Source organism: Lissotriton vulgaris, chromosome 6 (assembly GCF_964263255.1).
Source record: "Lissotriton vulgaris chromosome 6, aLisVul1.2, whole genome shotgun sequence".
Lineage (NCBI taxonomy): Eukaryota > Metazoa > Chordata > Amphibia > Caudata > Salamandridae > Lissotriton > Lissotriton vulgaris.
In genome coordinates this window covers 1,221,223,719-1,221,251,113 of record NC_141694.1, presented here as the reverse complement: position 1 = coordinate 1,221,251,113, position 27,395 = coordinate 1,221,223,719, and the positions used below count along the sequence as shown (strand labels likewise).

Sequence of the window (27,395 nt, the reverse complement as noted above, 5' to 3'; positions counted from 1 at the left end):
TCTGATCCTGTTTGCTGTGGTTTGTGTCGCCATGCTGTTAAAAAAAAAAAATGTAAACAAAAAAATTCTTCCCATTTGAGTGTGCCTAAAGAGTCGAGCAAGAAACCGAGGCAGTACTCCGGGGCGGCAGTTATGTGCGACTCTCTGCCTTCATTTCTGGGGTGGTGCGGAACCACACAGCACCACCTTGTGGTGCACATGAGTGTTGCTTTTAGTTGGCTGGTGTACACACCAGAAATGTTACCTACAGTAAGTAACTTGTTGAATTTGAAGTTATTCCTCAGCTTTTTTACGGTGTACTTCAATTTATTGACCATATCAGCCATCTCCCTTTTGATAAATCTAACTGTTACAGAAGCTTTTTAAATTTATGGGGTCTGGGAGAGACTTCATTCCATTTAGACCCAACGGCTCTAGATAACTAAATATAGACTAAAAACTGACCACGTCTACCTCCGCATTCTCTCTTGTCTCTTCAAATGTGAGGAATTAATATGATTACCATTAGCGTGCATTCCCCTCTTTCTTTGCAATGCAGTCTGCACTCTTTGATACAGACTAAATACATATATGTAAAAAGTTCTGAAATGTTTATCTATACACACTTCTCACTGAATGCAACACTGTTCCACATAAATTGATACATAATCAAAAGGTGTTGGGACACTCGTGTATGCTTCCTCTAATTGTAATTGGATTTATTTAGCGCTTACTACCTCCGACGAGGCATTGAAGTGTTTTACGGTGAGTGGCACCTTACCCCGACATCCAAAGTTAGTGGTTAATCTAGTGGTGGTTATTCCGGTTAATCGTGTACTCTCAAGAAAAAATTGCATGCATTTACTCCAGTTCTTTGCGATATGTTAATACCAGGTATATGTGATCATTAGGCTATGTAGTTTCAGGTGAATGGTAGATGAGATAGATTGGCTGGTAGAGATTAGGTAATGTTAGATTGCAGGGAAAGGGTTTTAAAGAAGAGATGTTATCCATGAAATTAGGTATCGGCCATTTGCAGAATTACAGTAAGCAACAATGAGCCAGGCGGGAATGTTACTGAGAGTAGGGTATACTCAGAATTAGAAGGTATGCAGAAGATGGTCACTCTTAAAGTATGCCAAGGTCAATTTTCCATGCAGGGTTTTAGAGGTACAGTGGGAGAAGGGTTTCTGAGATAGCAAGCTATCAGGGAACATAAGCTGTAGAAGAAGCATTATACACTGTGCTCCATATCTGGGCAGATTTCTTTTTCAATTCAATTCATCATAAAAGACAGTTTGTACTGTAGGCACAACCACAGGGAAAAGAAACAGTAGATCATAAATATAGTCAAAAGGACAATTTCCATAAGCTAAAAAAAAAAGACACTTAGCAATTAGGATAAACAATGGTAAGACATAATTTAAAATGCAATATACACTGTGTGCTAGATAAAAACTTTAGAAAACTTTAAAAAACTTTAAAAAGAATGCTACACTGATTCTGGCCTGGCCCTAAGGATCCATACCCATCCTAGGAATTTTGCTACGGCGATAACAATAGGTTCGCTAGTGTCATAACTTAGGACCTTTAAGGCTTCGGATCCCACCCTTGTGCCCAGGTTTCGACAAATCGGTTTTAACCATTTAATCCGTGCGGCCACATAGGCCGGACACTCCAAAAATATATTGCCTATAGATTCCCTGCGTTCCATACACCATCTAAAAGAATCACCAACCTGTCCCCGCCAGTTTTTGGTGAATTAACGGATGGGTAGACAGCCAACACTAAGCTGATGATATAATTTCCTATCACTGGACCTAGTAATAGTATCCCAATATTCTTCTAATAGAGGGTCGTTTTTTAGTTCCAGAAACATTCGGACAGTGAGGTGGCCGACATCTGACTGAAGTGTTTCTGACTAATCATGGTCCAGTACTGCTGTTTAAATAGCTTTTTTGGTGAAAAAGGGCTTTTAACGGGGTCAGACCACAAATGTCCCAATCCCATAGCCTCCAAGAGCAGTCTGATCTGTTTAAACCATGGGAGATTTCCAGAACCCATAATGGAACGTACATCCAACACTGCCTTTGCACACATAGCCAATTCCGGGGTACACCATAACCTCCTCCATAGAGCTAGTGGTTTAAAGCGGGCAATGTTATCTATGGCATGGCACCCAAGGTCCATTAATAACGGTTTCATGGGGCTAGAACTGGGGAGACCTATTAGATTTCTTAAAAATTTGTTTTGGGCCATAACCAAAGAGGAAAGGTCAGCAAAACCCCATAGGTCCGCACCGTACAGGATTAAACACAAGCATAAAGTCAGCAAGTGATGGGAGCAGTAACTGGTTTAAGGACGGTTAATGCATTGTTAAAAAGGTATGTCCTCTAAATTAGAACGCTCATATAAATTAAGGTTTGATGCATACATATATACATATAGTGATGAACACTATCAAAGAAAACATTTATGGTAAGCACTTTGGATAGCAACTAAAATTGGCAAACAAATTGCAAAGCAACACGTTTCCATCAGTACATCCACATGCAACCACTAGGGAACAGACACTTAAATACAAACATAGCACAAATGTATAACCTGACATAACTTTAAAAAACATTACTTGCAATATTAAAACTGTAGTGTAAAGCATAAAATACCATGAAATCCAGAGGGGAATAAAGATTTTTTAAGGGTAGAAAAGTTAGTTACATTTGCACCATACATTTTGAAATGTGCGGAGGATATTCCATTGCACAAGCAAACAAAACCAGAAATGTCTCAATGTAATTTAGTAGTTTAATAAATCAGTTAGCCTAAGCTTAAAGTCATATGAAAGCACTAAAGTTTGTGGGATGGGTTAGGATGGTAGTGTGCATTCTAAACCCGTGATGAACATTCTTCAGACTCAACCTCTTTTCAGCATGGAGATCAGTCAGAAGGAAGTTGGATTTGGTTTGTTTTCAAGTGTTTTCTGAACCACATGTACTCTGAGTGCTGTGTTCAGTGTGTTCCATAACTTTGGGCTCTGTAATGTCAGGCTGTCCTTCCATATTTCGAGTTCTTAAAGGTCTGTCGATTAATCAGGTATGTAGTCGTTGATCACAGGAGCTTCTTCATAGTTCAAGTATCAGTGCAGGATTTGCCCCATTTGACATTTGTTCACATGTTTCAAAAAATCTTAACAAATGTTCCCTTTTGTGCTCTCACATCTTCAACCAATAATCAGCAAATCATTCAGAATGCACTGAGCCAATCTCCTACTTTATATTCAGTACTCGTCAATTAAATCGCTGATTCTAGCAGTCTCCTGTTATAAAAATATATATTTTTATTATAATAATTAAGATGCATATCATTCTATCCATGGTGATTATTTGTTAGAGAAGTGAGAGCACAAAAGGGAATCTTTGTTCAGATTTATTTAGTTGATCTGCCTACCTGGTCCTTTTTTGGCTTTAAAAGGGTGGCTGTTTTTTTTCCGGAGTAATCTGTGCACTCTCCACCAGGATCCACTGGCTTTGCTGTCTATCATTGAAAGCCTGGTGTAACAGATGGTATAGTAGTCCATGCATGCGATAAACTTGGTTCGTTTGCTACATCCAGTGATCTGTTTAGAGGATTAGCAGGATTTTCCTAAGTATGGTGAGCTGTATATTGATACCCTTGACCACTGTGTTTACTTGGAATGAAACCATGCTCAGAATCAAAAAGAAGGTTTTAGGTGTCTTTTTTTCATTGGTCGATGGAGGTATTTCTAGTCTCGGACGTCTGTAGAACGGCTGAATCATACTTTGCGATGGTCTTTTAGAGAATGCTATCTTTTTTTCAATAAAAGGCTGTGTATGTTGTGATTTTTACCCAGCTCCTGAAATTGTATTCAATCTGGAATTTAATTGGGTGTCCTTGCCGTATGTTTAAACATTTTCTTTTCACTTGTTGGCGAGACGCTTTATCATCAAGAGAGGTAGCCATTTTTAATTTCACAACAGCGTAATACAATTACCTACGCAGACTATTCTACCTGTAAGAAGCTCTAGCCAATGCATAGGCATTCCTCCTCAACATGCCTAGAATGTCATGTAGCAGTGAGGGATTTTCCTCATACAATCTGGAGCTGCCTCCCTTTCCAGGCATTTTGGAATAATGTGGTTAAGTCCCTATTGGATACATTGGATTGGCTGGTCTCCGTGATTCTCATTGGCACTAAAAACCTTTGGTATACAAGAAGAATCAGTGTTCACATTCCCACCATTAGGATTTAAATCTCTCCTAAAATCCTTAAGTGGCAAAATTAGCTTTAATAGAGATATTACATTTTGCAATTCTAAAGATAGATTAAAATTAATAGTAAGGACAAACTGACAGATAATTGCACAAAAATACTTATTTTGGAACACGGAATTCGATGTTTGCTCATTTTATGCCTCATGAATCTCTTACCTCTAAATGATTTAACAGCAAACTGGTCCCAGAATTTGAGTAATTGAAAAACTTGTGTAGGCTGAGCATTCAGACCCTAGACCATGTTTTGTTTGTTTGTCCAGTATTGGCCTCGAGTCGTTATCGTTGGCTTCGGCCGATGTTTTTACAAAATGGTGAAAAAATGTAGCATCAGCACAAGACTTTCTCTTTTGTCCAAAAAACGAAGTAGTGTGTGTAAAACTTTTTAATTACTTTAAGGAGTTTATGTATATATTTTAAATCACTGAAATGGCAAGAAAAAGTACATAAAGTACATAAACATGTCCTGGCAGTGTTTTCACAACTTTTCATTTCACTTTATGTATTGTGGTTGAAGGCTAGATGATAGAGAAACAGTATGTACCGACTGTAAAGTGTCTGCTGGTAGCCAGGTAGGATTTTAAGGCGTCATTACACTAGTGTTTACACTATCAATATCTGGGAGACTAGCCATGCCCAACAATTTATAAGGCTTGCTATGATAACGGCGTAAGAAGCACTCTGATCTTGTTGTATATCTGTTTTGAAAAGAAAGGTGTCATGTGTCAGCATGTTTCCTTGTGTAAAGACCTTAATGATCTGGCGTGTTTCTATCCATTCTGTTATGAATTGGAAGCAATGATTAGTAAATTGTAGGGATTCCTATAACGTGCATTACTAGAGTACAGAGTTTACGTTAAGCATCAAAAAAGATATTGTGCGAGTGTCCGGATTCCACACGTTTGTATTGGAAAATTGCTTTATTTATTTCATGCACATTTTCATGGGGAAATTTTTTATTAGTAATTTATTTATTTAGGGGCAATGCAAACGGTCCCTTACATTTAGGGGCCCAGTGTCCATTGTGTAGTAGCATGGCTACTACTTTCTGGGATATTGATTGGGAAGCATATCGATTTACTGACTGCACACCACCACCCCGGTGCAGCCCAACGATATGCTTTCATTTCAACAAATCACTCCTGTCTCAAGGCATACTTTTTTTTATTAGGGTGATTAGCTAGGTAGAAATGCCCTGTGGTGTATGTAAACCCTCAAGCCAGAGCCTGTGATGAATCACAATTCGGACAGATCTAAATTGGGCATGCATGCCCTTTCCTGCTCTCTGTAGGTATCCACCCTCTGTCTCTCATAAATGATTTCAGCTAGGATCTAAATAAAGACATTAAAACTAATACGAACTTAGGGATATTTAACTAATTATATCTTTAGTCGCTACAAAATGTAGTTATCACCCAAATTGAATGGAAAAAATTGAATTTGAGTCCCAAGGAAGTTGGAAATTCGACTATAGCAGAACTTAAAACTGGCCTGTTGGAAATTCGACTATAGCAGAACTTAAAACTGGCCTCCTACTGTCCCGAAATCCCAGCCAGGATTGATAGCTATATGGTGTTTGCTATCTGCGGACTGTGTGGTGGAATGATACTGTTTTACCTCTTTTATTGCCCTCCTAGAATAACTTTGCTTTCTAAAACTAATTTCTTTTGACAGCTACCAAGGCTGACGGATTTGCACTATATTTCCTGGGAGAATGCAATAATGTAAGTATGTATAATCGTGTATTTTAAAATGGTCTGAAATCCAATAATGCAAGTTAAGTACTGCTTTTCCAGTGTTCCTATATTACAGCATGTTATTCGCATTACTGCAACTGTTGCTAAATTTGTTGTGCTCTAAAGTGTAAAAAAAACCAGAAAAAAAACTTGTTCACTTCCAAACACTGGCCAGAAAACATGGCTATTTAGCAGAAAGGACCCTGTGAATGGGGCCCATTAACCTACTCACTTGTGTGGACAATTAAACAGACTTGTTAAAAATTGTAATAGTTTGTTCATTCCCTACTGGTGCGTAATAGTTAAATTTGCTCTTTGAGTGGCCGTCCGCCACTCAGACTGCGATAGAAAATTGGCGGGCACCAAATATTTGTGACACCCATTAACAAATTACATAGCTAGAAAAGTGGCACTGCTTTTCAAACTGGGGCAGTTTTGATCTTGCAAAGACACGCTGTATAAGTGTCCTGCAAGGTATGGAAGATAGCACGGATTTGAGCTTGCTGCAGTCAATATTTGTTTTAATTCCAGAGAAATCAAAAGTAAAAACCGGCCCTGCAGGCGTTAAAACTGGACTTGGGCGGTAAATTCCATTCCGCTTGCGGAATTTGGGTAATTTCGTGTTCCGCGGAGAACGCAAAATTGCCCCAAATTCTGGGTTCTGCGACTTTGCGAAATTTTTTGCTTGTCCGCGTTCTCAAATGTGTGACATTTTCCCCCAAGCACCCAAACAGCAATTGCGAACGGTAAAAAAGCATTGCGAACAAGCAATTCCGCGTGTTCGGGGAATTTCTGCATGTTGTCAAAGATTTTTTACAGTTTCACAGAGATTTGCGTAACATGATTCCGCGAATTCCGCCCACCCATACATAAAACAGGCCCAACAACAGCAAAAAAAGGCCCAAATACTAACCTATCAGACCAACCCATCAGGCACTGTTTTATTGTCTGATAGGCCAGTCCGACACTCATTTGTGGTGGTACAGAAATACAGCTGCACACCATAATTGAGAAAAATAATAGCACCAGCTGGCCTTGGAAGGGAAATTGGCTACGCGTTTATTTCATACTGCTTCAAAGTGGCAAAATAGGGAAACCATTGCCATTCTAGATTTTCGTTTTTTAAGCGTTCCAGCTGCATTTTCACAAAAAAATTAGTATAGTAATTTAACATAAGTCGCTGATGAAGTAAAGACGTGTTTTCTATTGAGATTACTGTGGTGGGGAGGACAAATGCACAGGAGCTCCTCTACACACAACACCATTTAACTATCATCGCACATTCACAAGATTGAGTGGACCTAACATCATAGCTTTCCAAAATAGAATGTATAACTGCAGCTTGTTCCTTCTTCCAGGAACAAGCTAAGTGTACCAACAAAGTATTACACATCTTCCTTTCTTCCAGTCAACAAAAAGGACAACAACCAAATACAAAGACGCCAATAGGGAAGAAAACATCACAACCACCTAGACTGCAAAAAAACACACAAGACCATCCCATGACAACTAAACAAATGTGAGACCAAGTAGAATAAATATAAATGGACAAACACATAACCAAACATAATTAAAAGGAGCAAAACCTGATTTGCTTTTACAATAGGTAGTTCTAGTACTTTTACGTTGCCTGATATCAACATTAGATGAGTCATGCACATTTTTACCATGATTCCTCTTCCATGAACCTGCACATGGATCAGCAACTTTTTCCCCATCATCCACTGGTTGATGGATGATCTTGTGACACATTTTAGTAGAATTATGTCCACTACAATACCCATTCTCTGGCATCTCCTTTCCATCATTAAGAACTGTTGCCAGATTCCACCAATGATCACCACTAACTTTAATGGCTTTTTATCTTGATTGTACCAAGGGCTTCCGGGTGGGCAATAAACTCCTTCATAGGCTATATGGGCACCAAAAAAGGTTGGGCTGTGCAAAAACAGACCATCTCTCAATGGGTTGTCCTCTGCATTAAAATGCTATGCTATGGTGAAGAAGGTACCTCCTGTGGGGTTGCGTGCTCACTCCACTAAATCAACAGCGGCACGCGGTGTCCCAGTCCTTGATATCTGTCAGGCAGCGACGTAGGCATACTCACACACGTTTATCAGACACTACTGCCTGGACAGCCAAGTCCGGAGGGACGGGTACTCAGTCCATTCAGTCCGCCTGGACTTCCTGGTGTAATCTTGGTCCGCAGACCCACCTCCAGGGTTGGTATTTCGAGAGTATCGATGCTATTTAAGGTATTTACAACTAATTATCAGAACAAGTTACTGATCTTCGGTAACAATGTATCTGATAGAGACATATATTCGTTGTAGATTCCTTACCGCCTCACCCATCCTTCCCGCTCTGCAAACGGATTTCTAGGAATAGGGACTCCCCTAAAGGGCCCTTGTTTTGACGCACCAGTGGCTCTGCGCTTCTGGCATGAAAAGTCGTATTAAGAATGACGTCAGCGCGCATGGGCAGTGTCTATATAGGTCCCACAAAGTCATCCTGGCACCCATGACGCCCACAACGGACGCAGACCCGACTGACGCCACCTACCAATGCGCAGGGGTACTGCTGTTGAAAAATCTATGTATCCAGACGGACGCCTGGGGGAAATTTATTTATTTATTTTGAAAGTTTTATATAGCGCGAACAAGATCTTTGCAGATATCAGAGCGCTTTACAAAGAAGGGGTGCGAACAGGAGAGTGAATAACAGGCCAATTAGGCGTAGCGTAGTTGTAGGTAATAAGTGGGGTGGGGTAGGTACATGAGGGAGCATAGTCAAACAGGTAAGTCAATAAATCTATCAGTACAAATAGGTGGGAGCAAAGACAATCATGTAAGTCGATAATACAAGTAATACAAATAAGCAAAGGGATCGAACAAGTAGTACAGATCGGTGCAGAGTCTTTAAAGAGTCCGAAATAATAGTTCAAGTGTATTTAGCCATGAGGATATCTTTTACTTCTTTCTTAAAAAGTGTAGTGGAGGAGATGAGCCTGGTTTCGGGAGGGAGTGAGTTCCAGATCCTGGGTGCCATTCCTGAGAAGGAGCGTTAATAGGTTTTTTCCTTCCGGAATCTTCGAGGCTTCAGCAGAAGATTGTTTGTGCCTCTAGTGTTTCTAGAGCCGCCAGAAATTGTCAACTTCTGAGTGAGGTAGCCGGGTGAGTTCAGGTGTACCCCCTTGTGTGTCATGCAGGCGATTTTCAGATGTATTCTGGCTTCAAAAGGCAGCCAGTTCAGGGATTTCAAGTCAGGGGAAATATGTGAGTGCTTTTTTGACCCAGTGATGAGTCTCGCTGCAGCGTTTAGAGAAGCTCTTAGGGGTGCGGTAGTAGTTGGGGGGAGTCCGCAGAGGGCGATGCTGCCATATTCTATTCGAGGGATGACTAGTGCTTGTACTGCAGTTTGGAAGTCTTTGGCTGGGAGGAAGGGTTTAAGTTTCCTCAGGGTATTGATTTGGAAGTTCGCTCCCTTAGTTGCCTTGCTGATATGTTGCTGCATGTTGAGATTGGTGTCGAGTGTTATGCCTAAAGATTTTGCTGAGTCCACGATGGTGGGTTGGACATTGAGTGCGGTTAGGTGTTTAAGCCAAATTTGAGTGGTAGAGATCTTCGCTGGAGGTGAGATCAGAAGGAACTCTGTTTTCAGAGCATTGAGTTTGAGATGATTATCGGCAAGCCAGGATTGGGTGCTTCTGATCATTGAGTTCAGGAGCAAAATGTCTTTGGGGGATTGTAATTTGAGATAAAGTTGGGTGTCATCGGCGTACATGTGAAAGTGTACATTGGATGCTTGTAGCAAGGTGATGAGAGGTTCCATAACTAGGTTGAACAGAGTTGGGGATAGCGAGGATCCTTGGGGGACGCCTAGCGATACAGGTATTGGCGAGGACATCATGTTGTTGCTCTTGAATTTCTGCGACCTGTTGTGTAGAAAGGAAGTGAATCACTTGAGAACAGTTCCAGATATACCCATTCTTGTGTTTAATAGTTCGAGTAAATTCTCATGTTTAACGGTGTCGAATGCTGAAGAGAGATCAAGAAGGATGAGGAGGCAGGTGTCGTTTTGATCTAGGATTTGAAGTGCGTCGTCAATTATGTGAGTCATAGCAGTTTCTGTACTGTGCCCTGCTCGGAAGCCTGATTGATGAGGGTTGAGGAGATTAAACTGATCAATGTGCTTAGTCAATTGTAGTTGTGCGCATTTTTCCAGCAGTTTGGCGAGAGTGGGAATATTGGTAATGGGACGGTAATTGTTCAGATCAGAGGGGTCGGCTGTAGGTTTCTTTAGTAAAGGTGTGACTTGTCCAACTTTGAGGGAGTCAGGTATGGTTCCTTGTTGAAGTGAGCTGTTGATAATTTTAGTCCAGAGTGGGAGAAGCAAGGGGGTAAAGTCTTTTACAGTGTTAGCAGGAAGGGGGTCCGTGAGGTGATTGGATGGTTTCAAGGTGCTGAGCAGTTTGCCAATTTCTTCTTCAGAGTAGGTGCCAAAGGATGACCATGTAGCATTGTTTTTTGGTTCAGTGGGTGCTATGCAGTGGGGTTTGGAGTAGAGGCTTGCGTCAATGAGGAGATCGCTCTTTATATTGTCAGTTTTTTGGATAAAGAAAGCGGAGAAGTCTTAACAGGAGGGTGCTTCGCGCACAGTGCTGAGTGGTTGGGGTTGTTCCTTGGATTGTGTTCTGATTAGCTCAAACAGTTTTCTCGGATGGTTTTTTGCTTGGTCGAGCTGGAGGCTGAAGAAATCTGATTTTGAGCGTTTTATTTTCCTGAAGTAGGCGTTTCTCTTTTTCTTCAGAGTTTTTAGGTGCAGTGCAGAGGGAGCTGATCTCCAGGTGCGCTCTGCCATTCACATGGCTCGTCTATCCTCATTGAGACTCCCGTCGTACCATGGATTGGAGATTTTAGTGGAGACTCTTTTTAGCTGCATAGGTGCAGCCTTATTAATTATTGAGGTCCTAGCGTTGAGATAGTGGTCAGTCAAGGGTTGAACGTCCGTAGCGCCGGTAGGTGGAAGTAGGAGATTGCAGCTGTTAGGAGGCAGAGAGCTTGGGTTGAGTTTTTTCAGGTCTCTTTTCCAGACTTTGGGCTTGGAGGATTGAACCGGGTTAAATTTAACTTTTTCATTGATGAAGAATGTGACAATATGATGATCTGACCAGTCACAGGGTTGGATGGACTCGAGTTGGATAGAGTCCTCTTTGGAGATGATAAGGTCGAGGATAGAGCCTTTCTCGTGGGTCGGGCTGTTGCATATTTGGGTGAGGTCAAGGGCATTGAGGAAATTTTTAAGACTATTTACCACCGCGTCATTGTGATCGTTCCAGTGGAGGTTGAAGTCGCCAAGGTATATTTGGGTGAGCTGCCGTCCGGAATTGGTTGAGATCATATCCATGATTTGTTGGGAAAAGGTGAGGTTGTCCCTGGGTGGGTGATAAATGCCGTGAAGAGAGCATATCGGTTTGCCCTCACTGATAATGTCGAGGCAGATGTATTCACAGGATGTTGGGGATGGTAGGGAGGTGGAGTTGACTTTCAGAACAGAGAGGTTGTTCCTGTAGATGCATGCCATTCCACCACCTATTTTGCCGGACCTGTCAAGTCTAATGATGTGGTAGTTGGGAGGAACCAGAATATCCATTATAGGTGTAGAAGATTCAGTAAGCCAGGTTTCAGTCAAGATGATTAAGTCAAGGTCCAGTGTTAAGATGAGATCAGCGATGGCGGCGGAATGTTTCGAGGCCGATCTGCAGTTGAGGAGAGTGCATTTGAGACGGGGGGTGTTGAGGGTGGAAGAGGGTTCTAGAGAGAGAGGGACTTTTCTAAGGTTATTAGGGATGGAGATTCTGCTGTTTAGTGTGGAGGGTCTAAGGGGATTTGAGTGTATCGTGGGAATGGTGAGGTGTGTGGTGGATGTGTGATTTTGGGGAGCTGGGTCGTAGGAGCGGAGGGTGGTGAGTGTGTCGAGGTCCGAAAGAGGGTTGCAGGGGCGACGAGGGCGGTTGTTGCGATTGCGAACAGGGATTGAAGTCCAGTGAGGGGAGTGTTGAGTGAGAGAGTCAACCGGAAGGGTGGGGGACATGTGGGGAGGGGAGGTGGAGGTGGGTGAGGGGTGTCTGGGGTGTGTGGAGAGTAGTTATTTGATGATGTGCATGTCGTCTTTGACTTGGATGAGGGTGGCCATAATCTTGTCCAGCGTGGGGTAGGTGTTGGAGGTGGGAATGGAAATCAGGGGTGAATGACTGACCAGGGAATTAGCGTGCAGGTGGGGGGAGTGGGCTGGTGCTCGTGCAGGGCTCCGTTGTGTCAGTGTACGGGATGGTGATAGGGAGGAGAGAGGGTTTGGGCGGGAGGGGTGTGGATGAGGTAGGGAGGAGGTTTGTGGTATGAGTGAGGGCATTGGTGGTAGGCGGAGAGAGCAAGGTGGAGGATGGGTGTATGTTAGTGGTGGTGGGGGTGCCGGAAGGGTAATGGGGGCTGAAAATGGGGGGGGAAATGGGATTGGAGATGGTCCTGTTGTGGGCAGGGGGAGTTAAATTAAGAAAGGAGGTGTGTTCTGCGTAGTTAGTTAGAGGGTAGTGGGGACTGAGAATGGGGGGGATAAAGGGTGGGATTTGTCGTTGTGCGTGTCGTTCTGGTGCTGAACTAGGTTAGATGTGTTGTGGGTGGGAGCTGTGATGTCAGGGGTGAGAGGAGTGGTAATGGTATGCGTGGAGGTCCGAGGGTTGGTAGGGGGGGTGGGGGTGCGAATGGTGTATGAGGGGGAGAGATCTGTGTCTTTGTTTGAGGAGTGTGTGGCGCTGATCTAGGATAGAAAGGTTGTGGGTGGGAGCTGAGAAGTCAGGGGTGGTAGGTGTGTCTCTGAATGAGGAGTGTGTGGTAGCTACCTGGTGCTGAACTAGGTTAGAAGGGTTGTGGGTGGGAGCTGTGAAGTCAGGGGTGGTAGGACTGGAGGTGACATGAGTGTAGGCCCGCGGATTGGAGAGGTGCTCTTTGAAAGTGGGGAACATGTTGTCTAATAGTTCCAGGTTCCTGTCTGTGGATTGAATTAGGACAATCCTGTTATTGTAGATAGTAATGGTGGCTCTGCCTGGGAAGAGTTGGGATGGTGTGATGTAGAGTGTTAGGCCATGAGCGGATTTCCTGGTGGTGGAGACGGTGAGTAAGGTGAGGAACGCTTTTCTCCATTGAGCTCTGCGTATGGTGTGGAAGATGAAATCGGTGTTCAAGGAACCATTGACCGGGGAGAAGTAGGTGTCAGCAAAGGGGGTTTCAGGGTGGGACCTCAGGAAGTTGTGTTTAAAGCGTTTAACGGCTTTTTTGGTGAGTACGGGTGGGTAGTTGATTTTATATGTGTGCTTGCCAATTAGATCCATGTTGGGATGGCGGTAAAGGTAGGTGCGGGAGGGTGAACAATAACGATATACAGGAATACAAATACAGATGCAAACAGTGGGTTACCTGGATCAACAGTGACACTAGTGAGCCACTAAAATATATGAGGTAGCGATCGGTGCATTACATGAGAAAAAGTGAAATGTGAAATGTGTGCAGGTTACAAAAATGTACAAAATACAAGTAGAAGTATAATACTGATGTTGTACAGGACCAAGATACAAATGCAACCAGTGTACGGGAAAAAAGTGAAATGGGTGCAGGTTACAAAAATGACCAGTGTAGGGGAAAAAAGTGAAATGGGTGCAGGTTACAAAAATGTACAAAAATACAAGTAGAAGTATAATACTGATGATATACAGGAACAAAATAAAAGTGCAAACAGTAAGTTACATTGATCAAAAGTGAGACTAGTGAGCAACCAAAGTATATGAGGTAGCAATCGGTGCATTACAGGAGAAAAAGTGAAATGGGTGCAGGTTACAAAAATGTACAAAATACAAGTAGAAGTATAATACTGCACTAAAAGGCAGACACTCTATCACAAGAAGGTGTAGATACATAGCTATGTAAGGTGTGCAGTAGTTGAGATTAGTCTTAAATACCAAGTTCTTAGGGTATGCTCAAATAATGAAAATGACTAGTCCAAGATGGCCGCCAAAGAGAGAGACTAGTCTAAAATGGCCTTCAAATAGTGGGGATAGAGACATTAGTCCTCTGTTAGTTGTTGTTGCTTTGAGAGCAGGGAAGGGCAGTTTCACTTTCTATTCGAGCTAGCCTAGTTTCTAGCTTGCTGGGAGGGAGTCTTATCTCTATTTTGGTAATCTTATGTGGAGTTGTTGAGGAGCCTCGTGGGCATCTGGAGGTACAGGAGGGGATTTATTGCTTCAGTTTATGACCCCAGCCATTTTAAACAAAGGAGGTTTAGAATGTGTGCAAGCAAGTGGGGTGAAGTAAATACCTTTTTGAGATTCCTGCTCAGTAGATACGCTGATGTTGACAGCAGAGTTTTGCAGACATCAAAGGTCTAGACAGAATGTGTACAGCTGCGGTGTGTATTGATTTCTGGCAAGTTGAAACCATCGTTTGCAGGTCTACTCCCAGGGTCTCGGTAGCAGCAGGGGGAACCGCAGGGAGTCCCAGCCGCAGGGGGAAGAGAAGAGGGAAAGGAAGGAAGCCTTGCAGTCCGAGTGAGTGGGCAGGTTCGCGCCGTCAGGGTCTGAGGCTTCTCGCGGCAGCAGGCAGCAGCGGGCTGATCCTCATCGAGTCAATACGGATTGTATCAGCGGGCAGCCGTGAGCCATGATGAGGACAAACATCCTCGCTGGTGCCCGTGCAGCGGCCAGAGCTACTCTACTGCAGCCCCTCCCGCCTCGATAGGCGATGTCGAGTGTTTCCTGTTTGCCTCGGGGCTCCACTCCGGCAGTTCCCTTGGGCTCCTGATCGGATCAGTTTTACCGGCGTGCCGGGTACCTCCGATGGCCAAACTGCTCAAGCGCTGCTAGGTCACAGCGTGCTCCAGGCAATCAAGAATCCGCCCCGGGCTCCGCCGATGTCCAGGGGCAGCCCAGGGTCCGGGCAGGGAGGGGGGGGTGCCTCGGTCCTCACCTGCGACGGTCTCCGGGGCGAGCAGGGACCCCTAGCAGGCTCCAGTCAGCGCCACAGCGATCAGGGAGCCCTAGAAGGCTCCAGTCAGCGCCACAGTGGGCTACAGGCAGCCAAGCGTCCGTCCCAGGCTCCGCCGATGGCCAGGGGCAGCCCGGTGTCCGGGGGAGGCGGGGGTGACTCGGTCCTCTCCCGCGATGATCACAGCCTCCGGGGAGATGAGAGGCTCCCGTCAGCGCCACAGCGTGCTCCAGGCAGCCAAGCGTCCGTCCCAGGCTCCGCCGATGGCCAGTGCAGCCCGGTGTCCGGAGAAGGCGGGGGCGACTCGTTCCTTTCCCGCACCGAGGGTGATGTTAAAAAGTTCCAGTTACTTGAGGTAGTTACGATGAAGTATTCCAGTTACTTGAGGTAGCTACGTTGCACGGCAAGCTGGGTGCTAACAGGGATTAAATCCAGAAATGGAATCCCAAGCACTCGGAGCTCTAACCAAGAGCTCCTACCAGGCGGCCATCTTGCAACCTGTTTGTTCTAAGGTAAGTAATCTACAACTAATACGCCTCTACAAGATGCATCCTTACCGAAGGCAAGTAAATTGTTCTTTTAACGATTTGTATTAACTGTTCCAGATTAGACTCTTTTTTTTTTTTTTTTTATCCACTTCAATATCCACGCATGACGAAAACTTGTATTCGGCTTCCTCCTCCACATTAGTTAAAGTGGAGAGATTTTGGTAGTGGAATGTTGTCCTGTAAAACCCTAACATACTGTATACCACTTTCACCACATCAACATTAGAGCATTTAGCCCACCTGATGCATTCCCCCACCATCCTATTCATCCTCTCTGTAGGTCCATTTGTTTGAGGGTGATATAAAGAACTCTTTAGACGTTTAGCCCCACATTCCTGAATAACACTCCCAATTTTCTTGCATACAAATTGAGTACCATTATTAGATACAATGTGTTCAGGAAATCCTTCCCTTACAACAATTTTTTGAAGAAATTGAACAATAGCGCTAGTGTTGGGATCTCTGACCAGTTTTAATTCTGGCCACTTTGAACTGTAGTCAACTAGAGTCACTATAAGTCTGGACCCACCTGGCAAAGAATCATTTGGTCTCATAATATCTATGCCCAGTTTAACCCTTTTGTCCCTCCAGACACTCAGTGGGCTTAAGAGGAAGAATGAGCACTTTAAGGCTCTTGTCTGCAGATTAGTAAATTGCAAAATTTTCCACCACTTCATTGATTTCATAGTCCATCATTGGCCACCAAAATGAATCTCAAATCATTCTCTTAGTAAAAGACACCCCAAGATGACCGTCATGACTATTAGCAATAATGTTTTTTCTCATGGATGTGGAGGTGTTAACCTATCCGATCGTAAATCTAAACCATCCTTAACAGATATTTTATCACTCACTTGACAGAAAGGATATAATAATGGTGGCAAATTTCTCCCTGGCCCAACCTCCCTTGGCTAGGTCTACGATTTGCTGCAACACTTGATCTCCTGACATGGCTTCATTCCATGCTTCCTCCGAACAAACCTTTAATTTCAAGCGATGCCACCAGGCAATATTCAAAATCTTCATCCAACAAATCAGACCGTTTCACATCTCCTCCACATTCCTTTTCTCTTTTACACAGAAAACAGGAAAGAAAATCTGCTCTATTTCTTCCTTCAAGAATGAGTGATTTGAGTTTAGAGGATAGTCTTAATATACATGTAGAGTAAGCTTTGCCACCTCCACCACACAAAATGTTTACCAAAGGTTTTTGCTATGTTTGTAGCTTGAAATGGTTTCCCCACACGTAGAAGTGGAATTTCTCAATTGTCCAGCAACATGTAGCAGCTCTCCTGCAGTCACAGAATATTGTAATTCTGCCTCCCTAAGCACCCTGGAAGGAGAGGCTATAGTGACCTTCTTGTTTATATCAACCTGTGTAAGTTTGGCACCAAGCCCAACTTGGCTGGCATCATCAGCGATACAACAAGACAACTTTGAGTTATACGTTTTTAGAGCCTCACTTTGGCTCAATAACGTAATCTGTTGAATATCCCACTTCTCACACCAAACAAATGTAGTGGCTTTCTTATGAAGATCACTAATGGGCCTTTCTTTAGTTGCAAAATTAGGAATGAAACACAAATACACCTACAAATTATTAAACACCTGCCTTGTCAGTGGGAGATGGAACTCCAACTATGGATTTAACTAACCCTGTCTAGGCCTTAGACCATCCTTAGAGACAACATGTCCCAAATACTCCAACTCCTCAGAGAAATTTGTACATATATATATATGTTCGAGGCATATGGGCTGCAGATGGTACATTATGAATAGATCGCCATCTGGTGTTGGGCTCGGATGATTGCACTTGTTTTTCTCTTGGAGAGTCTTTTGTCTCTTGGTGACTCCTCCTTTGGTTGGTAGTGCGCATGGGCATCGGCTCCATCCTTAGATTGTTTTTTTCCGCCATCGGGTTCGGATGAGGATTGAAGCGCTCCAGATCGACTTCGGAAAGAAGTGACTTTTCGGCGCGTATTCCCTTTCCAATTCGACGGTATTGTTATCGAACGCGACTTCATTTCCATTCCGACGCGTTTCGACTCCAACATCGAAGAAGAACTTTGATCTACGTCGACGAACAGGAGGTCTTTCTCGACGTGGTCAAGCCCGGAGTCCATGGAAAGGACTCCATTTAAGAAATGTCCAACGTGTGGTGCTAAGTTCCCACACAAGGACCTACACGAGGTGTGCAACCTCTGCCTATCGCCTGAACACGAATCCAGGGACTGCGAAGCCTGCGCAGCATTCTCCTCCCAAGTCGACGATTAGAAACCGTCGAGCTCGAAGACACGAGGTTTCCAGAATGCAGTCGGAGGCGATCCCGGAGCTGTTCGAAGACCAGCACCTCGATGAAGAAGAGGATCAGGAAGATCAGTCGGGGTCAGAAGGGGAAGAGTCGGATGTCAAGGAACTCGACGTGCAACAAACCGTGAGTGACGACGTCCCCTTACCAAAAAACCGACCCCGTGTGGTAACGACCCAGCCTTCCAGCCCGGTCAAACCGCAGAAAAAAGTTTCCGACGCCCCGCCTTCGGGCCCGGCAACGAAACTGAAAGTGAAACCGAAACTCTCGATCTCACACCATGTCGGATCCAAGAAGCGGTCGACATCGACTTCGACGCCGAAGCTTCATGCAAGGGAAAGCTCGGCATCGAAACATTCCATGTCGAAACCGAAACATGATTCGCCGTCGAAGAATCACTCGACACCGAAAAAATCGGAATCGAGCAAACACTCGGTGCCGAAAACACCGAAAATTGACGATCGAAAACAAAGGCACCTTTCGGAACCAAAGGCTTCGGTACCGACACAGGAGCAGCAAACAGATCCCAAACAAAAGATTTTGTTTATCGATCCACAGACTGGCAAAGTAGTGACTAAGAAGAGGAAGAATGAACAGCTAGAAGACAAACCTCTTCCTTCTAAAAAGAGAACACTGGGGACAAATACAACTCCTCCTACTTCTCCTCGACCTAAAGTCACACCCTCTTCTCCTATTCCTCACACTATGCCAAATATTCCCCCACCTTCTACACCAAGACCATCTACACCTCAGTCAGATGTAGACAGTGATACAGGGGAGGGAGAACCTCAAGGGGATGAGGACTCTATCCCAGATGAGGATGATCCATGGGAAAATTATAACGCAGGGTCAGATGATGACAACGACCCAGAGTTATATCCCTCAAAGCCTTCACCACCTGATGATAACACAGGGTTTGTACAGCTCATTAATAGGGCAGCACAATATCATAAGGTAGATCTACATACAGAACCTCAGGTAGAGGATTTCCTATTAGAGACACTACCTACTGCACAGAGAACATCAGGTACTCTACCTATGCTGAAGGGTCTTCTCAGTCACACAGCAGACATATTCAAAGACCTAGTGAGGGCAAGTGTGTTAAACCCAAGAATTGATAAGAAATATAAGGAGGCTCCAAAGGATCCAATATTTATCAAAGGGCAGGTACCTCTGGACTCGCTTGTAGTTTCAAACGCTCGCAAGAGAGCGAACTCATTATCTACAGGAGAGGCCCCTCCACCGGATAAGGAGTCAAAATTAATAGATGCATCAGGCAAAAGAGTGGCATCACAAGCGGCAAATAGCTGGCGTATAGCCAATACACAAGCGCTACTGGCACGTTATGACAGGGCACATTATGATGAGTTAGAAAAACTCATCACACATCTCCCCAAAGAACATCAGAAGAGAGCAGATCAGCTAACACAGGAAGGAAAGATAATAACTAACACTTCCATTAAGTGCGCCCTAGACGCGGCAGACACTGCAGCAAGATCCATCAACACCAGTGTCATGTTAAGGAGACATGCATGGCTTAGAGTCTCAGGGTTCAAACAAGAAGTACAAACATCTTTATGGAACCAACCCTTTGATCAAAAGACACTTTTCGGCTCGAGCACAGATGAGACCTTAGAAAAGATGAAAAAGGACAAAGAAACGGCTAAGTCAATGGTAGCATTACAACAGCCAACACAAAGGGGTTCCTTTCGTAGATCCACCTATAGAGGGGGCTCAAAAAGTACAGGAACAAGCCAGCAATCCACCTCTTTTACGCCAACGTCACCCAGCGGTAATTCAAGAGGTAGTTACAGAGGTAACAACAACAAGGGTAGGGGTCGCGGAAATAATAACAACTGCAACTCCCCAACCCCAAAACAGTGACTTAATACAACTTCCCCCAGACCACATAACACCGGTCGGGGGACGTCTAGCACAGTTCCTACCTGTCTGGGAAAACATCACATCAGACAAGTGGGTGAGACAAATTATCCAACATGGTTATTGCCTAGAACTCACTGCTACCCCACCAAACATCCCCCCCAAACAGCGTCCAATGAGTCAAGACCATCTGACATTGTTAAATGAAGAAGTACTATCACTACTACAAAAGCATGCCATAGAGAAGGTTCCAAAACATCAACAAGGGACAGGAGTATACTCTCTATACTTCCTAATCCCCAAAAAAGACGGGTCCCTAAGACCAATCTTGGACCTCAGACCTCTCAATGTATACATAAATTCGGAACATTTCCACATGGTCACGCTCCAACAAGTACTGCCTTTACTGAAGAAAGGGGACTTTCTTTCTACACTGGATCTAAAAGACACTTACTTTCACATCCCAATTCACAAAGCCCACAGAAAATACCTAAGGTTTGTGGTGGAAGGACAACATTATCAATTCAAAGTCCTTCCGTTCGGTGTCACAACAGCACCAAGAGTGTTCACAAAATGCCTAGCTGTGGTGGCAGCACACCTAAGAAGACAACAAATACATGTCTTCCCTTACTTGGACGATTGGTTAATAAAGGCCAAGTCACAAGAAGAATGCCTTCACAACACACAGAAGACAATTAAATTGCTGCACCACCTAGGGTTTACGGTGAACTACAAAAAATCACACCTACAACCAAACAAAATTCAACAATACCTGGGGGCTACTATAGACACAGAAAGAGCCAAAGCATACCCCAATCCAATCAGGATACAGACAATGGTCAAGTTAATACAAAGATTTCAACCACAACACTCACTACCAGCACGAGTGTTTATGCAGCTGTTAGGCATGATGTCCTCCTGCATACTACTAATACCACATGCCAGACTAAAAATGCGTCCACTACAGGAGTGTCTAGCGACACAGTGGAATCAGGCTCAAGGTCAGATTACAGATCTGGTGTTGGTAGACGACCGTACGCATCGCTCTCTGAAGTGGTGGAACACAACAAACATTTCCTAAGGACGGTCGTTCCTAGAACCGATTCCACAAGCAATACTGACAGCGGACGCATCGCTCTCTGGATGGGGAGCGCACATGGACAAATACACAGTGTAGGGGAAATGTAGTGTGCCGCAAAAGAAACTGCACATCAACTACTTGGAACTACTAGCAGTATTTCTAGCACTAAAAGCTTTCCAGATGCAAATAGCAAACAAGGCAGTCCTGATCAGAACAGACACCATGACTGCAATGTATTATATTCAAAAACAGGGGGGGACACACTCTCTCCAACTATCCAGACTAGCACAGGACATTTGGAGATGGGCCATTCCTCAAAAGATCTATCTGTTAGTAGAACACCTACCAGGAGTTCAGAATCAGATAGCAGACATCCTAAGCAGAGAGTCAGAACAAGTACACGAATGGGAACTGCACAACCAAATACTGCAGCCATTCTTCCAAAGATGGGGACAACCAGAAATAGATCTGTTTGCCAATCATCAGAACGCAAAATGCCAAAACTTCGCATCCAGGTACCCACACCACAGGTCCCAGGGCAATGCACTATGGATAAATTGGTCCAACAAATTTGCTTACGCTTTTCCCCCTCTCCCACTAATTCCGTTAGTGGTTCGGAAACTGCAACAGCACTCAATGACAATGATACTAGTAGCACCCACGTGGGCAAGACAGCCGTGGTTCACCAGGCTACTGCAACTCACAGGTGCCACATCAAAAGCTAAAATTATTACCCATGCATCTTACACAGAACCATGGAGAAATAATGCACCCAGATCCCAAACAATTGAACCTAGCGATCTGGCTCCTGAGATCATAGAGTTTGGATACTTAGATTTACCTCCAGAATGTATGGAAATCATTAAACAAGCAAGACGTCCTACCACCAGAGCATGCTATGCAGCAAAATGGAAAAGGTTTGCTGTACACTGTAACAGTAACCACATCAACCCTCTGGACGCATCTACTAAACAGATTATTTGCTATTTACTACACTTGCAGCAATGCAACTTAGCATATACCTCAATCAGAGTGCATCTCGCAGCTATAGCAGCGTACCTACAAAACAGGCAACATCTTTCCCTGTTTAAAGTACCAGCAATTAAAGCTTTCATGGAAGGACTCAGAAGAGTCATTCCACCAAGATTGCCACCTTCCCCAGTCTGGAATCTCAACATAGTACTTACCAGACTAATGGGACCACCCTTTGAACCTATGCATAGGTGTGAAATACAATTCCTCACATGGAAGGTGGCCTTCCTCATAGCTATCACTTCACTCAGAAGAGTAAGTGAGTTACAAGCGTTTACAATTCAAGAACCATTCATGCAGTTACACCAAAACAAGGTGGTTCTTAGAACAAATCCAAAATTCTTGCCTAAAGTAATTTCAGCATTCCACATCAATGTCAAGTCAAGTCAAGTCAGAGAATTTATATAGCGCACTACATACCTAGAGGGTTTCAAGGCGCTTAGGAAGGGGAGGAGGATTACTTGTCAAATATCCACGTTTTAAGTTGCTTTCTGAATGCTAGGTGGTTTTGGGTAAGGCGAAGGTAAGCGGGGAGTGAGTTCCATGTTTTAGCAGCCAGGTATGAGAAGGATCTGCCTCCCATGGTGGTCTTGTTGATGCGAGGTACAGTGGCGAGGGCTTGGCTGGAAGAACGTAGTTGGCGGGAGGGGGTGTAGAAGGACAGTCGTGAGTTGAGGCATTCTGGTCCGATGTCGTAGAGTGATTTGTGAGCGTGGGTAAGCAGTCGGAAAGTGATCCTCTTATTGACGGGTAGCCAGTGGAGGTCTTTAAGGTGACCAGAGATGTGTTTGTTGCGTGGGATGTCTAATATGATCCTGGCTGAGGCGTTTTGGATTCGTTGGAGTTTCTTCTGGAGTTTAGCGGTAGTGCCTGCGTAGAGGGTGTTTCCGTAGTCCAGTCGGCTCGTGACCAGAGCGTGGGTGACTGTTTTCCTTGTTTCGGAGGGGATCCAGCGAAATGTTTTTCTGAGCATATGAAGAATGTTGAAGCAGGAAGAGGATACGGCGCTGACTTGTCTGTTCATTGAGAGTGAAGAATCCAGGATGACGCCTAGGTTCCGTGTGTGGTCTGTCGGGATGGGTGCTTTTCCGAGGGCTTCCGGCCACCAGGAGTCGTCCCATGCAGAGGGGGATGTACCTAAGATGAGGACTTCTGTTTTGTCTGAGTTCAGTTTCAGACGGCTTTGTTTCATCCATTCGGCAACTTCTTTCATACCTTCGTGTAGGTTAGTTTTGGCGGTGCTGGGGTCATTGGTGAGAGAAAGGATTAGTTGAGTGTCATCCGCGTAGGAGATGATGTTGAGGTTGTGTTGGCGGGCGATGGCCGCGAGGGGGCTCATGTATACGTTGAAGAGGGTGGGGCTGAGTGAGGATCCTTGTGGTACACCACAGATGACTTCGGTGGCCTCGGACTTGAATGGTGGGAGGCGGACTCTCTGGGTTCTTCCGGTGAGGAAAGAGGTGATCCAATCAAGTGCTTTTCCTTGGATTCCGATGTTATTGAGGCGTTGTAAAAGGGTGCTGTGGCAGACTGTGTCGAATGCTGCAGAGAGGTCAAGGAGGATGAGGGCGACTATGTCTCCATTGTCCAGTAGAGTTCGAATGTCGTCTGTTGCTGCGATGAGGGCGGTCTCAGTGCTGTGTTTTGCTCGGAAGCCAGATTGTGAGGGGTCGAGGGATTTGTTGGCTTCGAGGAAGGCGGCGAGCTGGTTGTTGACAGCTTTCACGATGACTTTGCCCGGGAATGGAAGAAGCGAGATGGGGCGGTCATTTTTGAGTTCGGTGGGGTCCGCTGTGGGTTTTTTCAGAAGGGCGGTGAGTTCAGCGTGTTTCCAGCTTCCCGGGAAGGTGGCGGAGTTGAAGGAGCAGTTGATGACGTCTCGGAGGTGCGGTGCTATGACGGAGTCTGCTTTGTTGAAGATGTGGTGAGGACATGGGTCTGTGGGGGATCCTGAGTGGATGGAGTTCATCAGGCGGATGGTGTCCTCAGTGGAGATTGGGTTCCAGTCGTTAAGGGTGTTCACGGGGTGAGAATGTTCAGCAAATGGTAGGGTGGGTTGGTTTCCGGGTTGGTTGTCAAAGCTGTTGTGGATGTCTGCAATCTTGTTGTGGAAAAATGAGGCTAGGGAGTCGCAGAGGGCTTGAGAGGGGGTGATGTCGTTGGAGTTGGCCGAGGGATTGGAAAATTCCTTGACGATGTTGAAAAGTTCCTTGCTGTTGTGGGCGTTGTTGTCGAGTCGAGCCTTGAATGCTGTTTTCTTGGCTTTTCGGATGAGTTGGTGGTGAGTGCGGGTGGCGTTTTTGAAGGCGTCCTTGGTGCTAGTGGTTGGGTTTTTTTTCCAGGCCTTTTCAAGGGAGCGGCAGAGTTTCTTGGACTTCTTAAGATCATCGTTGAACCATGAGGCCTTCTTGCTGCCAGGTTTGCTTTGACGTTTTTTCAGTGGTGCTAAGGTGTCGGCGGTGTTGGATAACCATAGGGTGAGGTTGGCGGCAGCTTCGTTAGCGTTAGAAGAGAGGGCTGGGGTGTTTCGAAGGAGCGATGCGGAGATCTGGTCCGTGGTGATTTTGTTCCAGTTTCTTTGCAGGGTAGGATGGAGGTGGATGGTGGGTTTTGGTTTGTTGTAGGTGAAGTGAACGCAGCTGTGGTCAGTCCAGAAGAGATCCGTAGTGTGGCTGAAGGAGACATGATTGCTGGATGTGAAGATGGGGTAGAGTGTGTGACCTGCGATGTGGGTGGGGGAAGTGACTAGTTGTTTAAGTCCGAGGTTGGCGAGGTTGTCTAAGAGGGTGGCGGTGTTGCGGTCGTTGATCTTTTCAAGGTGAAAGTTGAGGTCTCCCAGAAGGATGTAGTCTTTGGAGGGGAGCGCGTGTGGGGTGATGAAGTCCGTGATGTCTTCACTGAATTTTGCGCGGGGTCCTGGTGGTCTGTAGAGGAGGGTGCCTCGGAGTGTTGATTTGGGGTCGATGTGGATCTGGAAGTGAAGGTGTTCGGAGTTAGCGAGGTTGGCGTCAGAGCTGGTTGAGATGCGGATTGATTTCTTATGGACGATAGCGATGCCTCCTCCTGTGTGGCTGGTGCGGTCTTTGCGAGTGATCTTATAGTCTTCAGGGATGGCAATGGTGATGTCTGGTGCGGAGGAAGCGTTCATCCATGTTTCTGTTAGGAAGGCGATGTCTGGAGAAATGGTGTCTAGTAGATTCCATAGGTCAATGGCGTGCCTGTGGACTGATCGGGTGTTGAGAAGGATGCATTGTAGGTGGTTGGGGTCGGGAGTCAGTGGTGTGGTCGTAGCGGGGATGTTGTCGGTGCCGCTGAATTTGCAGGAGAAAGGTCCATGGGTTTGTCCGGGGGCGGCTTGGACGCAGTTGGGGGCGCGACCGGGGTTAAGGGCTAGGAGGGTGGCGGCATCGTAGGTAATGCGGGAGGGCTGGGCAGCGCGAGGGGCAGGGGGTCTGGCGCTGGGCGCGGTCCAGGCGCGGACGGGCGTCAATCAGTCAGTGGAACTACCGGTCTTCTTTCCAAAACCACAGACGGTAGCGGAAAGGGCCCTGCATACATTAGATGTCAGAAGGGCAATATTGTATTATATAGAAAGAACACAAACTTTCAGAAAGACAAAACAGCTATTTGTAGCGTTTTCTCCTACACATAAGGGCAATCCCATCTCTAAAGCAGGCATTGCCAGATGGATTGTAAAATGTATACAAATATGCTATTTAAAGGCAAAGAGGACATTAACTGTTCCTCCTAGAGCTCACTCTACACGTAAACTAGGAGCATCTATGGCATTTTTGGGAAACATTCCACTAGATGACATATGCAAAGCAGCTACCTGGGTTACACCGCATACCTTCACAAAGCACTATTGTGTAGATGTGCACACAACACAACAAGCTAGAGTGGGACAAGCTGTACTAAAGACTTTATTTCAGACTGTTGCAACGGACACAGGCGACCACCGCTAGGGAGAGAACTGCTGTATAGTCTATTCATAATGTACCATCTGCAGCCCATATGCCTCGAACGGAATATGCGACTTACCAGTATGCATCTGTTCTTGGCATAGAGGGCTGCAGAGTCGTACATGCCCTCCCAGCCTCCCCGGAAACCTGTGTCTGTTCCAACAATATCTTATTTAGATACTTACATGGGCATTTCTATCTGTATTCTATCATACTACTCCATCTAACCCTACTATGGCAAAACAATCTAAGGATGGAGCCGATGCCCATGCGCACTACCAACCAAAGGAGGAGTCACCAAGAGACAAAAGACTCTCCAAGAGAAAAACAAGTGCAATCATCCGAGCCCAACACCAGATGGTGATCTATTCATAATGTACCACTCTGCAGCCCTCTATGCCAAGAACAGATGCATACTGGTAGTAGCATGTTCCTTTCTTTAACTACTCCTTGTTTTTCAAAAATATGCAAAACGCGTTCCAAACTCATATTGTGTTCACCATTTTTGCATAGATTAACACTTCATCCTCAAAAACCAGGACTCCTTCCACATTTTTCAAAAGATATACATGACCCTCTGAAATACAGACGCCAGACCAGACGGCATCCTTCGATATTGAAAAGTGCCAATGTGGGAAATAAACGCCATCAAATGTCTTGAAGATGGATGTAGTTCTTCTAGATGCTACATGCTAGCTAGATAAAGTTTTGAAAAAATAGTGGCACCTGCAGTACACATGAACAATTCAGAAATTTGGCGTAATGGGTGGGAATCCACCCAAATTTCATTATTAAGCAATCCAAGATTCACACAAACACTCAATTGGCCACACCGCTTTCATGCCACAACCAAAGTAGAAAGCCAAAGAGAGGATTTGGCTGGTTCAGTGATCCCCTTATCACTCACACCACTGCATTGATATGCTTGCGACTTCACATCTGATGTCACAGTTATATTGGAAGTACTGGGAGGAATCTCTGGCCAGATCCACGTCCTTCCCTGGGATCACACCAGTGGGTTGAGCTATGGTGATGGCTAAAGCAGCTAGCACTGCCTTCAATTTCTCGCTAACCATACATTAGCAGTTCACGTTTTTCGGGTGGGAGGGTACTTGGGAAGAGGGAGACAGGAAAGTTAGCAGCACCGTAGCTCAAATAGTCCTTGTCATGAAGTTTCTTCAGAGGAAGGATCTATGTTTTTGTGCCCCAGCATTAAGCCAGACACTAGTTAGATTTGTTCATAACATGATATACATGCTAACCATGTCTGGCTCCTTGATGGGGCATAGGCACACCGTTATTTCCTTTGTCAGTGCTTCTCTCTCCAAGAGAAGCATTCTTAGAATAAAATTGGAACAGTGGCTGGTTTCTTGCAGGATCAGAGACGCACAGTTGAGTACCCCAGCGAGGAGCCTGACGCAGTTTGGATTTTTTCTTAGTGTAAGAAAACATACATTCTGTATTTTTGGTCTTTGTCTACTTAGTCTGGGGTGGGCGGGTGAAATCCATGTGAGATCAGAAAGCTACAGAGTACTGAAAGCATAAA

The 27,395-nt window shown here is 45.0% G+C and overlaps 1 protein-coding gene across 2 annotated transcripts in view; it reads left to right on the top strand.

Annotated features, from left to right (window-relative positions):
• Positions 1–27,395, top strand: part of LOC147708648 (cAMP and cAMP-inhibited cGMP 3',5'-cyclic phosphodiesterase 10A) — a 1,277,009-nt gene that overhangs the window by 617,978 nt on the left and 631,636 nt on the right. For both annotated transcript variants that reach the window (XM_086927318.1, XM_086927317.1), the window contains exon 5: positions 5,944–5,993. In XM_086927318.1, the coding sequence (XP_086783444.1) occupies positions 5,944–5,993 (50 nt within the window). The remainder of the gene's footprint in view (positions 1–5,943; positions 5,994–27,395) is intronic.